At 40.8% G+C, this 12924-nt stretch overlaps 1 protein-coding gene across 1 annotated transcript; it reads left to right on the top strand.

Annotated features, from left to right (window-relative positions):
- Positions 1-1125: 1125 nt before the first annotated feature.
- On the top strand, positions 1126-12024 carry VMA21 (vacuolar ATPase assembly factor VMA21). The gene is made up of 3 exons (XM_060003091.1): positions 1126-1280; positions 7141-7250; positions 7820-12024. The coding sequence occupies exons 1-3, from the start codon at positions 1228-1230 to the stop codon at positions 7960-7962; spliced, it is 306 nt and encodes a 101-aa protein (XP_059859074.1). The 5' UTR covers positions 1126-1227; the 3' UTR covers positions 7963-12024.
- The last annotated feature ends 900 nt before the right edge of the window (positions 12025-12924 follow it).

Below are 12924 nucleotides of genomic sequence, written 5' to 3'. Positions count from 1 at the left end.
CTTAACGCATGTGCTGTAGAAAAACAGGTGGCAGGCAGGCTGTAGATATTTGGCCGTCTGGCCACAGTTTGCTGACCCATGAACTTAGATTCTAATTCTGCTCTAGTTCTGGCATTAGGTGGTTCTTATACCCCCAAGGGTCTAGGTGAGGACCGGTGAGGGAGTACAAATTTAGTAATTTGAACTCAGATCCGGGCTTCCTGCTCTCCGGTCCGAGGCCCCTAACACCGCTCTAAGCTGCTGGTTTAGTCATGATTTCAGATGTGGTCTTTGTATCCATGTGGTGCAGAAAATAGATGTGCGGTCAGCGGCCCTTTCCAGGCGTTGACCATGTAAGGGCTGTCCTCTTATTAGCAGCCAGTGGCAACCTAATTCTGTCAAGCCTGACCCTAGGCTTACGCACCCTTTTCGTTTATATATCTCTCGGGTTGCGCAGCCCGGGAGGCCCATCTGTCCCTTACTATTTGAGTCCCTGTTGTCTCATTGGCAGCTTTCTGAGCAGCTGCAAAATGTTTTTAACTTTAAGTGGAAGCTGGGATCACCAGCGTCTGGCCTGGAACGGTCTCTCTCAGCAAGGGCTCTTTCAGCTCTGACATTCCCTAGCTTTACGGACTCGGTGAGTGTTAAACTAACTCCTCCCAGCTTGCCACGGCTGGACTTTCACTGGGGGCAATAATTAATGAGGCATTTACTCAAGGACTGGGGAATAATGTGCACTACTTTTTTGTGTTGTTGTCGTCGGAAACTGCTTGGTTGCCTAGCACCCCAGTCGTCTGCCTGGTCTTCCTTGCTCGCAGATCATCTGTTCCAGTCGCCTCGCAACCACAGCTCGGCGATAGGGGCCGGAACGGGGACGAGGAGTGCTCGCGCGCGCTCAGGGGGCGGCCGCAGCACCGCCCTCTCCGGAGGACCATGCTGCGAGGCAAGTCCCGGCTCAACGTGGAGTGGCTAGGGTATTCGCCCGGCCTGCTCCTGGAGCGCAGGCCTCTCTTGGCAGGGCGCACGCCCCGCAGCCCCTGCCGGTAAGTCACGTGAACGCTCGCGACCGCGCCTGCGCCTGCGCCTGGCGTCACAACGGCGCGCCGCGCCTGCGCGCTGCGGCCCAACGACCGGCGCTCGCCGGCACTTCCGGCGCGGTCTGCTTCGACCGGTGTCCCGCGGAGCCGATTAAGCGCGGACGCCGAGCCCAGCTCGCTTCTGAGCGCCTGCTGCGGGCGTGGCGACGCCATGGAGCGTTTTGATAAAGCGGCTCTGAACGCGCTGCAGCCGTGCGACTTCAGGTAGTCCGGAGCAGGGGCGGGGTCGGGCGGGGGCCTCAAGCACGAGGCGGACCGTCCCTGGCTGGGAGCGGGGCAGGAGGGAAGGCCTGGGCCGACCGGGCTGACCTGCGGTGGGTGGGCGTGAGGTCTGGACCCTCGGGGCCGGAGCTGCGGGCTAGAGGAGAGAGGGGAAGTAGGTTGGGACCTGCAGTGTTTGCATGCCCGGCCCCTACCCTTCGCTCGGGAGCAAGGGGCCCGGGGTCTTGGGGGATAGGTAGGGAGGCTTTCAGCTCCTGTTTCTGGCCTAGCACCACTTCTCGCTGTTGTCTATATTGTGGTCTTGCTGTCTGCAGTCTTTTTCCCCACTGCAGGGTGAGCTCCCTGAGGACAGGAACCTGGCCTTCTCCGTCTCCGTCTCCCCCACAGGGCCTGCATCGTCGGGGCTTAATAAATGTTTGCTGTACGCATGAACGAATGGAAGGGAGAAAGGGCTCTCCCTGATTTGAGCCTTCTTCACTTGGGGAGTCAGTCGGATGGGGGCTGGTGGCCGAGTAGAGGGAACCTGAGGAGAGAGTGGGTGGTTCTTGATATCTCACGAGGCAAGAGGATGGGGAGGGGTTTAGCCGCCATTCAGTGTGTGCCAGGCTCAGCTTAGGTGCTTTGTTATACATACATTATCAGAATTAAGAAAGTGCTTAGTTTCCTGATTTTTAAAAACGATGAAGTTGACTCAGAATAAGTGACTTGCCCAAGATCACACGGTTAGGTCACACAATTAGTAAGTGTTAAAGCTGGCAGTTGTCCAAGCCCACTGACTCCAAAGCCCGTGATTTTTGGAGCCCCGTGATCTTTTTCACTCTCACAATGGCAATGTAGGTGTTTATTTTTTTTATTACTGTTTAGTAGTGACGCTACCAACAGGTATTTTTATTAAGTACACTTAGAATACAGTATAGCCCTCCTAGACTGATTCTAGTGTTTCCTAATGGAATTTGCAGTGAAATCTACTTGCAGTGGAAGTCTTGCTTGCCATAAAAGGGAACATGGTAAGCTCTATCTGCTTAGTGTTTGCTGCAGAAGTTTATATGAAGTGGGTAAACTCTAGATGGTTTTAAGAGTGGGGACACAGTAAGGTTCATCCTGAATTATTTGTTTTGTGTGAGGCCAGTTCTAATTCTGAATGTTCTCATTCATTTCTAACAAGTCTCAGTAACACCCGATCGGAGACACATAGGAGAAATCAGTTGAATGACATCAGTAGCTTTGTTTTAGAATAAATCACCGGTTATACCCAAGCTGGCAAGGAGAAAATGTCCTATAAACACTAGAGGAAGTTTGAAAAACTAGTTCTCAGAAGTTTGTATGCTTAACTTTGTACTTAGTCCTATATTTGTGAGACTGAAAGTCAAATTTTTGGAGCTTAAGGTAAAGAGAGGTGAGAAGGAGTTGGAGATAAGCTACAAATTGTTAAGATATGCTATGTGTAGAGTGCGTGGGGCTAGAAATTAACATGCAGAAAAGATTCTGTTTGTGTGGTGGGGTCATAAGTGATTTTGTGTGCTTTAAAACATTTTTATGGTATTATATCATCTTTTCAATAGTAAACTTTTCTCAAAGCCAGGCCAGATAATAGATGTTCAAGAGATGATCTAAAGAACAGGAGAACCGGTTAACCTTCCCTTTCTCTAGGTTCTCAAGCTTCGTTTCTTTATCAGGTTAGATCTGAATTTTGCACACCAAAAACACATACTTTATTTTATTTATTTATTTATTTTTTCACACACACACACACACACACACACACACACACACACTGTATTTTATTTTTACAAGAGATAAATAAACTAACGCCAAGCATTGTAAATGGGTGACCACAACAAAAGCAACAATGATTGCAATTACCAAACACAAAACACACTCACACTATGTCATAATATTGACATTCAGTCCAGGAATCCTGCACTGTAACAGCTCCTTTACTTTGCAGTGAAAATTGATTTGTATATTTTTTGCCTCTGAGTCCTTGTGGGATTTTTTTTTTATTCAAACAGAAAGTCACAAAAATTATAATCATCTTCATCAGTTCACTCAGCCCCATGTAATTAATTTTTTTTCATCTTGATCTTTTATTGGCACTTTTATGAATTCATCAGTTTTCCATTAGAGTTCTGAAAATGCTTCTTCATTCAGTTCAGCAGTATAGTCAGTTACCAGAAACCTGTACTTGTCAGTCTTTTCCATGAATTCCTTGAAGATGAAACCCTTTTATAGGAACATTTTTGAAAAAGCATCAGAGTACACCCAGAACTGTCTGTAATGACAAAAGATTTAAAAATGACCACGGTTAAAGATTTGATGAAAGTTCATAATAATGCAATTGACAAGGAAGTTTAGTTACCTTTGAGATATACATTTTAAAGTAATAACTAGAATTATGACTTATAACATTATACAAGAACATACAAGATTTTTAGAAATTTCATGTAATGTCTGAAACATTTATATTAACATATTTCCCTACAAATAACCCAAAGAAAGTTTAGTATTAGTTGTTTTTTTTGTTTGTTTTTTTTTTATATACTGCAGGTTCTTATTAGTCATCAATTTTATACACATCAGTGTATATATGTCAATCCCAATTGCCCAATTCAGCACACCACCATCCGCACACCACCATCCCCACCCCACCGCGGTTTTCCCCCCTTGGCATCCATACGAAAAACACATACTTTAACTCCCCAAAGAAACACCATGAAGGTCAAGTTTTTTGTTGGGGTCCACAAAAGAATTGGCCAAATACCGACTTTATGTATGTATGTATGTATTAATTTTTATACAATTTTTAAAGGGTTATACTCCATACATAGTTATTACAAAATATTGGCTACATTCCCCGTGTTGTACAATACATCCTTGTAGCCTATCTACACAATAGTTTGTACCTCCCACTCCCCTTCCCCTGTATTGCGCCTCCCACCCTCCCCACTGGTAACCACTAGTTTGTTTTGTATATCTGTGAATCTGCTTTTTTGTTATTTTCACTAGTGTGTTGTAGTTTTTAGATTCCATGTGTAAGTGATATCATACAGTCTCTGACTTATTTCACTTAGCATAATGCCTTCCAAGTCCATCCACGTTGCTGCAAGTGGCAAAATTTTGTTCTTTATGGCTGAGTAGTGTTCCATTATACGTATGTATTGATATGTTTGTGTCTGTGTGTATACGTATATATAGCGTATCTCCTTTGTCCATTCATCTGTTGATGGATACTTCGGTTGCTTCTGTATCTTGGTAATTGTAAATAATGCTGCTGCGAACATTGGGGTGCAAGTATCTTTTCAAATTAGTGTTTTTGTTTTCTTTGGATGTGACTTTTTGTATTTTTTATATAGAACTCCTGCAGACACTCATATTATTCATAAAGATTATGCAATAAATTTTTCTAAAATTTTTCTGTTAGGAAACAGTGTAAGGGAGCTTATGTATGTTAGATGAGAATGTATAGCTGAGTGATCACCGAAGTGGTATGTATTAAAAGATGATTCACTGAAGTATGGAAAGAAAATAGTAGAATTTCTACATAAATTAAAAAATTTTTAACCTTATCCCTTTTAGTGTCTGTTTTTGCATGTGTTTTACATTTTAAATAATGCATGAGTAATATGCGTATAGATAATTTATTTTAAAAACCATTATGCCTGTATGGGGGTATGTGCTCAGAACTTTTATTTAATGATGGATTGCACAGTCAAAAGAGTTTGTAGACCACTGGTATAAACGTGAAATGTTCCCTTCCTTTGTGGCCTGCCAGAAGCCTCTCCTGTAGTGGTATACACAATTATAAGAACTCCTTTGCCTGGATTGTCTAGGGGTACAGACGAATGTGCAGGACTGCCTAGGACACAAGCTGTCATGTTAAGTGCTGTAACAACAGGCATGAACTAAGTGTGGTTGGATCCCAGAGCGATGAACCGTTCCAGCTGGCATTATCAGGAAAGGTGCCTAGAAGAGAGGTTATCCTGGGGGGACCTTGAAGGCTGGGCTGTATTCTTCCTAGAGATATGGATAAAAACTGGAACCTCTTGCTGAGTATTTCCAGAAAGAATTAAGTTCAAGTGTTGACTCTGAGCATAAAGTTGGACGTGTGTTCAGGTTGTAGGGGAGCGACACTTGCCACCCCGAAATGTCTCTTTGCTATGCAGATTATTTCACACTGAAAACAGTCAAGGCCCAAAAGACTCAGGAAGAAACTTTGACCTTCCCCTTAATTGCCTAAAAAAATTTAGATAGAGGGCCTGTTCCTGGAAGAGAGCTATCACCAGAGATACCTGCAAAGAGTATGGGCCAGGTGTGGGGAAATGGGGCATAGAGACCGGTGTCCACTTTGTGTCCCATAGACTCTGCATGGCCCAGCAAGCACTTGTTTACCAAACATTTGCTTTGCCATCTTCATGTGAATTGCCACCTTCCCCTTTGAAGTCCCCAATCCCTACCCGCAACATCCTCTTTTGTCTTTAGCTGAAGATGGTATTTAAGGCAAGGGTTTCGGCCATTTTGGCGAGTTACTCAGTTCTCCTGGGTCTCTTCCACGTATACATGTTACTCAACTTTGTTTGATATTTCTCCTGTTAATATGTCTCATGTCAACTTAATTCTTTGAACAGCCGGAAGAACCCAGGAGGGTAGAGGAAAATTTCTTCCTCTCTGACAAGGTAGTGTGAGGATGGTTGGATTTAAGGAAAAAAAGACTAAAGGTTAAAAGCTGTAGGGCCTACTGCTTTTAAACGTAACGTATGAGGTGGTATGTATGAGGTATGTGTGTGTCCAGGGTTGCTGGAAGCTTACTATGCTTCACTGTCAGTAGTTGCTCATTTGTGACAGTGCATTAGGACAAATGCTGACGTATATCTACTTATCAGTAAAACAACGTTAAGGAATATTTGAAAGTGGGGAAATAACTTTATTATTGTGTATTAATCTGGAGTCCTTTTTCATGTGCACACATTTTTAACATAATTGGAATAGTATACATCGGGGTTCGCGAAGTTTTTCTGGAAAGGGCCAGATAGTAAGTATTTTAGGTTTTGAGGGCCACGTGGTCTGGCGCCACCACTAAGCTCTGCCTCTGTAGCTCCATGAAGTCTTAGGTGATGCGTGGACAAGCGGGTGTGGCTATAATCTTTACATTGCTAATGTTTTAAGTAACAGTTTATCTGACTTGTTTTTCTTTAAGCATATAATTTTAAAAGCTTAATTGCGTTCTTCAGAATCATTTTATTGTATTGTGGAACAAAACTTCGCATTGCATTATTTCCATTGATTTTAAAATAGTCTGGAAGAATAGAATTCACTGAACAAAAAGTGTCTCGATGTCAAACTTTTAATGCATCCATGTGTGAAGGCCGTCTAAGTTGTACTGTAGCTACTTAATTACAAAGACATTTGAGTACGTTTCCTTCAGCTGAATTGTTCTAGGCTCCTATTTCTTTGGAGATTCCCAAACCTTGTCTGTACTGTATTCAGCTAGCCACTGATAGGATGCTTTGTGAAGGGACGTTCATTGGTTGTTTTCGGTGTATCTTCTCCCTTGCTACCTCCATTGTGAATTCTGTAAATCGTGTACATTTGCATAGCACTTGGGAGATTACAAACCACTTTTTTGTACTTTATACTTCCTTTCACACTGGGTCTGCTGCTGGTTTTCTAGGATCTTCTAATTTTGAGTCCCTGGCACTGCCCCTTCTTCCTCTCGCCACTGCTTTCAAGGCAGGAGCAGTGTTCCCAGCATCTTTTCTGTGGGTATTTATAGCATTTATGGACACAAGAATAGTTGGAAATGGCTGTGCAGGCTCTGATTTTCTCTTTGTTTACTTTATTCCAGAAATGAAAGTTCATTAGCATCCACTCTGAAGACGCTCCTGTTCTTCACAGCTTTAATGATCACTGTACCTATTGGGTTATATTTCACGACTAAATCTTATGTTTTTGAAGGTAATCCTAGACCATAAAACAAGACATTTTCCCCCTTAACTATATTTGAGATTCTGTGCTTTTATGACTTCTTTATATCTTTAAACTGGGTATTCTTAATTTTGCTTCTTCTGTTTTGCTTTTCAAAAATCACGTTGCATGAAATGAACTTTTTCATCACTTGGTTATTTCAGTTTGACATCATACTTGCTTATGGTTTTCTGTGGAATAGCTTGCAGATCCTTTCTTTTAACAGCCCTTTGAGAGCAAGAGTTGCCTGACATGGGAGGAGGAATTTGGGGGAACGTACCTTTGGTGGAAGACATTGGAAGGAAGAGAAAATAAAGCTCCCTTTTTTAATGTCAGAGTCCTTAGATGAAGTGATCAGTTGTGGTTTTCATTCAACATAATGTTCTTCTTGTGTAGAATGTATTCAGATCTTTAAGTGAATACTTGATTTATCACCATGCAAATCATTCCTTTTTAATTGTCTGACTAGTTAAATATATAGCTACTAAAAATTAGTATGCTTTGTTTTTTGTATTTTGATACATTTTGGAATAAAATGGAAACTTTTTTTCTCTCGATAGGCGCCTTTGGGATGTCCAATAGGGACAGCTATTTTTATGCTGCTATTGTTGCAGTGGTCGCTGTCCACGTGGTGCTCGCCCTCTTTGTTTACGTGGCCTGGAATGAAGGCTCAAGGCAGTGGCGTGAAGGCAAACAGGATTAAAGTGAACATCACCTTTTGATAGCATTAAATTGATTTTTTTTAAATGGTAAATGTGTCTGGAGTAAATGATTTTATGGTAAGTGGTAAATGATTTTAATAAAGTGAAAGAACATCAATCTTATGGAATCACGTTTGACTAGTGTAAATTTTGATCCTTCTAAAACAGTGGTTTGTATCAGTTTTAACTGTATGAGCCTCTCATTTGCAAATGAGAATTTGGAAAAGTTAAATTGGTTACAAATACGTATGTGAAATTAGTTACACATTATTCTGGGAGGAATTTGATTATCTTACAACAAAACAATATTTTATAGCATTTCGTCTTTTGGTTGGCTTTGAGTTTTACTCCTCTGGATATATTCAGATGTACATAGTGGAGCAAATCTAAACTTTATTTTTCGCTGGAACACTTTTCCTAACTATCATGAAAATACCACGTCATTGGGTTTTGGGTTGTAAATGCGTATTGGAAATTGCTTCAATGGTGGACACTGGAATTAATCTGAATGTCACTGAGAAATTTTGCATAAAGTGTAATCCCTCGTCAATAGAAATCTTTCATTACATTATTTCATGGGGAAACTGGGTTGAATCACACCCATTCATGTAAAAGGACTGGGTTTATTGAAGAATGCAGACGGCAAAGCAGAGAGAGCTACCTGCCTAGGCACCCAGCCTACTCCCTAAAGGCCCCTTTCAGGCCAGCCTCCTGCTTTCAGACAAACTCTGTAACGATCTGCTTTGCTCTGGTCATTCAACAATGAACTTACTCTTTAATTACAAGGTTGTGTGAACTCCCTTTAAATTTGTTTTTCCTACTTTTTAATAATGTATATGAGTGAATTTACATTTAAATGTGTTCATTTTTGCATAGTTAGGGAGTGTAAACAATCCTGAAAATAGGTTATTTTTATCATCCAGGAAGTATTCTTGGAATTTCTACTCTAGTCTTTTAAGTCAGTGCCGTTCTATCCCAGATACATCAATAGATAATGTATCTAAGTTAGATAGTCCTTGAGGTCCTTTCTGGTAGAAAAAGACCCTGTGGTTTTACTTTCGTTTCCTTGCTCTGTGTTCTTTCTAGCCGCTTGGTACTACTTGTGTGCAATCTAAAAACACCCCCCAAAAAAGGAGGAAAATTTAAATTCCCTGTAATGTTACCACTATTTTGGTTTACATCCTGTGCGCATTTCTTAATGCTAGTTTGTTACACACTAAAACTTTGGTTTAACTTCAAATTCTGCCCATTTTACCTGGCGGCTATTTGCATTTTTTCAGATGAGTGATTATTGGCCGTTTTCTTAAAAAGCACATTCTACCTTACTTTTTTTTTTTAAATAGTAATAGCTTTCATTTATTGAGTCTTTTTTTTAACATCTTTATTGGAGTATAATTGCTTTACAGCGGTGTGTTAGTTTCTGCTTTATAACAAAGTGAATCAGTTATACATATACATATGTTCCCATATCTCCTGCCTCTTGTGTCTCCCTCCCTCCCTCCCTCCCTATCCCACCCCTCCAGGTGGTCACAAAGCACCGAGCTGATCTCCCTGTGCTATGCGGCTGCTTCCCACTACCTATCTATTTTACGTTTGGTAGTGTATATATGTCCATGCCACTCTCTCACTTTGTCCCAGCTTCCCCTTCCCCCTCCCCGTATCCTCAAGTCCATTCTCTAGTAGGTTACTCTTTTAACTAGATATTTCATTGTACAAATTTCCTGTCATTGATAATCCCTAATACAACGGCTCTTGCTGTGAGTGTTTGCCATTACTGATTTTGTTTGTTCACCCCTACTTTTGATGTTGTGGAACTGGACTAAAGGAGTAGAGTGGTAGTTAGGCATAAAAGCAAAGAAGGCATTTGTGTTTATTTAATTGTTGAGAAGAAATAAAAGATTATTGTAGGACTCTTTTTTATTCTCGCTTATAGTTAAATGTTATCTACAGTTTAAATGTCTTAAGTAGTTATTCTAAATGTAAAATGTTTTCTTAAAAAGACTACAGTTTTGGTATAAAATTCTACAAATTTAATACGGAATTGTAGGGTACTCCAGATTGAGTCTAGTGTACTGTATGGTAGATTTCTAGATGGTCCCCTCTTTAGATGCCTTGTTGTACTAAAATTTGTCCACCTAATTTCTTTTTCTATAATGTCAAGGTTTTTCTTGTACTTTTGGGATCTTATGCTATTTGTAAAACGTTGATGTCCTGTGTTGGATTGTTTTGCTTGATTTCAGACATTTGCTGAGTAGATAACATGGGTGTGTTTCTGCAAGTATTTAAACCGGGGATTCATGCAAGAGCAGATGTAATTTCCTCTTGGAAAAGGTACCCAGCATTTGAAAGTTAGAATCGGATGCTAAGGTTGATGTTTGGGGTTATTACAATATAGACTTGTTTTCACACCAGTTAATATTTTCTTAGGGTTTTAACTGTTAAGTGAGTAGTTTGCTGCTGTTGAAATAACATGGTATTTGACAAGTAGATTTATTTTTCAAGATGTCTCAGTGATTTCCTCTTGTACAATGTATATACTTCCGGATGTATAGAAAGGAAAGCTACAATTGAGCCCTTATATAAATGTTATAAGGTAGGAATATGTTCACTATTGTTTGAAAACTGATTGTAAGAATAACCTTAATTAGGGAGTGTAACTTGAAGTGTCAGTACAGGCTACTGATTTAACACATGACCTTATTCACCTCACCTCCCATGTTGCCCCCCAGAATATAATCTTTATTCTCATTGTGCTAAAAAATGAAAAGTCTGCTGTAGAATGCATCTGATGTCATTAGCTCTTCAAGTGGATACCATTTTACATATGACAGCAGAATTCAGTTTTGAATTGCTGAAGAAATTGAAACCCTCCGTAAAAAAAGAAAAAAAAAACAACCTGCCTTTCATGGGAATATAACAGAAATATACTGTAAGATTATTTTCATCATAAAGGTCTCATCAGCTTTGCCCAAAAAGCAACTGCTTGACTTGTTTGGTGTTTATTTTCTGTTTTCGTATAAATTTTATATATACAGCTAGAGTACCCAAGGAGACCAGTAAAAACAGTTAAACAGATAGGGTGTACCCAAGGAAAGATGAAAGCTGAAGGTACGTGAGACAAAGAATTTATATCCTGTTTTAAATGCATCTAGCGTATATGTCTTGTCTCCAGACAAGTTCATGTTTATTGTTTTATTTATGCTCAAGTAAAGTTGTACATTGTTGGTAGGCCATTTTATAAATGGCTTGCCTATGGTACAAGTTGATTCACGCAGCCTCTGCTCTTCCATTTAAGATAGCGTTTGCAAGAGCTGGCCTGAAGCAGCACGCTCAACAACTTGACAAGATTTCTTTTTCCTTTTTGTAGGGGGAAGGGTCACCTGAGAAAATAAATTATTTTCAGGGACTTTGGGAACCTAACGATAAATATTACGTGTAACCTGTGAACAGATTAAGCCTTTATATATTCATTAAAGTACTCTGGAATTCCTCAACCTAACATCACTCCTGGCCACACTTTCCTTGCCTGTTTTGTTGCTACGTGTGCTTGAAAGTAATATCTGCGTTCCTTTGAAGATGTTCTGTAGGTCATATTTGTCAGTTACAGACTAGTCTTCCTTTTTCTCAAGTTCAGTGAAATCTCACTGAACAGTAATAATAGCAATAGCTAACATCTGCACAGCACCTTACAGTTTGCAGAAAACGTTCACATTTTCTCGTTTTTTTTGCATAGTGAACCTGTTATGAGATTTCTCTTGACCTTGATGCTAAAAGTGTTAGAATCTTTGAAGTCGCTAGAGTCACTGAATATGCTGTAGTCTTGAATAGCGCCCTGACAAGGGGCAGATTTTAGATGCGCTACCTTGAAAGCTGCGTGTGATTATCCAAATGGGGGGCTTGAGTTCTTTACCCACTTGAATCAGATTTACTTTTGTGAGTGATGTTTTTCTAACTTATCTGGATGGATTTTGTATTCATTATATTCTAACCTGTAACTTGTATAAATTTACCGTCTGTTGTCATTAAAAAAGTGTTCGTAATTACACTTAGATGTCTCCTGATTAAATTAATAGTTAAGTTTATTAACCTCTTCATTTTTTTTTTACATTTGTTTGCCTCTCTGTTTATACTGTATAGAATATGAATAGAGCTGTCAAGGGAAAGCTTTTATGCAGTAAATGTAGGCCAGAGATGCTCAAATGGGTGGGGGCTGTGAGGGATGCTGAGACTGGAAGGGCTGTGCTGGGCCTGTCAGAATTGGTGTAGGTAGCAGTGGGGAAAAGAAAGCAGCTCCTTGCCTTGTGCCTTAAAAAAAAATCATTTGGGGGCGAATGGGCTTCAAATACCACTGAAGGAGTGACGGTGGGGAATACCTGTGGCTAATTAAAGACAGCGATAGTCAGTTCCTGGCAATGTCCAGCACACCACTCCCTCATGCCAGTGCCCTGTTCCCTCTGTCCTCTAGGCCACTTGTGGATTGTACAGTTGACCCTTGAACAACACGGGTTTGAACTGCATGGGTCCACTTATTCGCGGCTTTTCTCAGTAGTGAATACTACAGTGCTACACAATCTGGTCGGTTGAAGCTGCAGATGGGGAGTGTGGAGTTAGAGGAGTTCCCACTGTGGGGAGGGTCGGTGTCCCTAATCCCCGCTGGTTCAAGGGTCAGCTGTACTCATTCCAGCTCCCTGCTGCACTTTGGAGGGTTCCAGCTAGTTCTCATTAATAAATATCCACTCCAAAAAAAGATTTGAGACATCTTAGTATCAAAATGTACAGGTTACGTACAATTGTATTTATATACAAAAGTACAGATTGTAAAATGTCCAGGGAACTCAGGAGACAGGTAATGACAATGCAGAAACCACTGGAGTCACCTTGTGGGATTTAGTGCCCAGACCTAACCCAAACCTGAGTCAGAACCCCGGGGCGGTGGGGCCTGGAAATACATATTTATAACAGGT

Source organism: Delphinus delphis, chromosome X (assembly GCF_949987515.2).
Source record: "Delphinus delphis chromosome X, mDelDel1.2, whole genome shotgun sequence".
NCBI classification, from domain to species: domain Eukaryota; kingdom Metazoa; phylum Chordata; class Mammalia; order Artiodactyla; family Delphinidae; genus Delphinus; species Delphinus delphis.
Note: the sequence above shows the minus strand (reverse complement) of the source record. Positions and strands in the feature narration are given on the sequence as shown.

What these genes read in the sequence shown, in the direction of transcription:
- VMA21 (XM_060003091.1), top strand. Translation starts at nt 1,228, where the DNA reads ATGGAGCGTTTTGATAAAGCGGCTCTGAACGCGCTGCAGCCGTGCGAC. An exon ending in CTGCAGCCGTGCGACTTCAG is followed by an intron (nt 1,281 to 7,140) that starts GTAGTCCGGAGC and finishes ACTTTATTCCAG; the next exon opens with AAATGAAAGTTCATTAGCAT. An exon ending in TAAATCTTATGTTTTTGAAG is followed by an intron (nt 7,251 to 7,819) that starts GTAATCCTAGAC and finishes TTCTCTCGATAG; the next exon opens with GCGCCTTTGGGATGTCCAAT.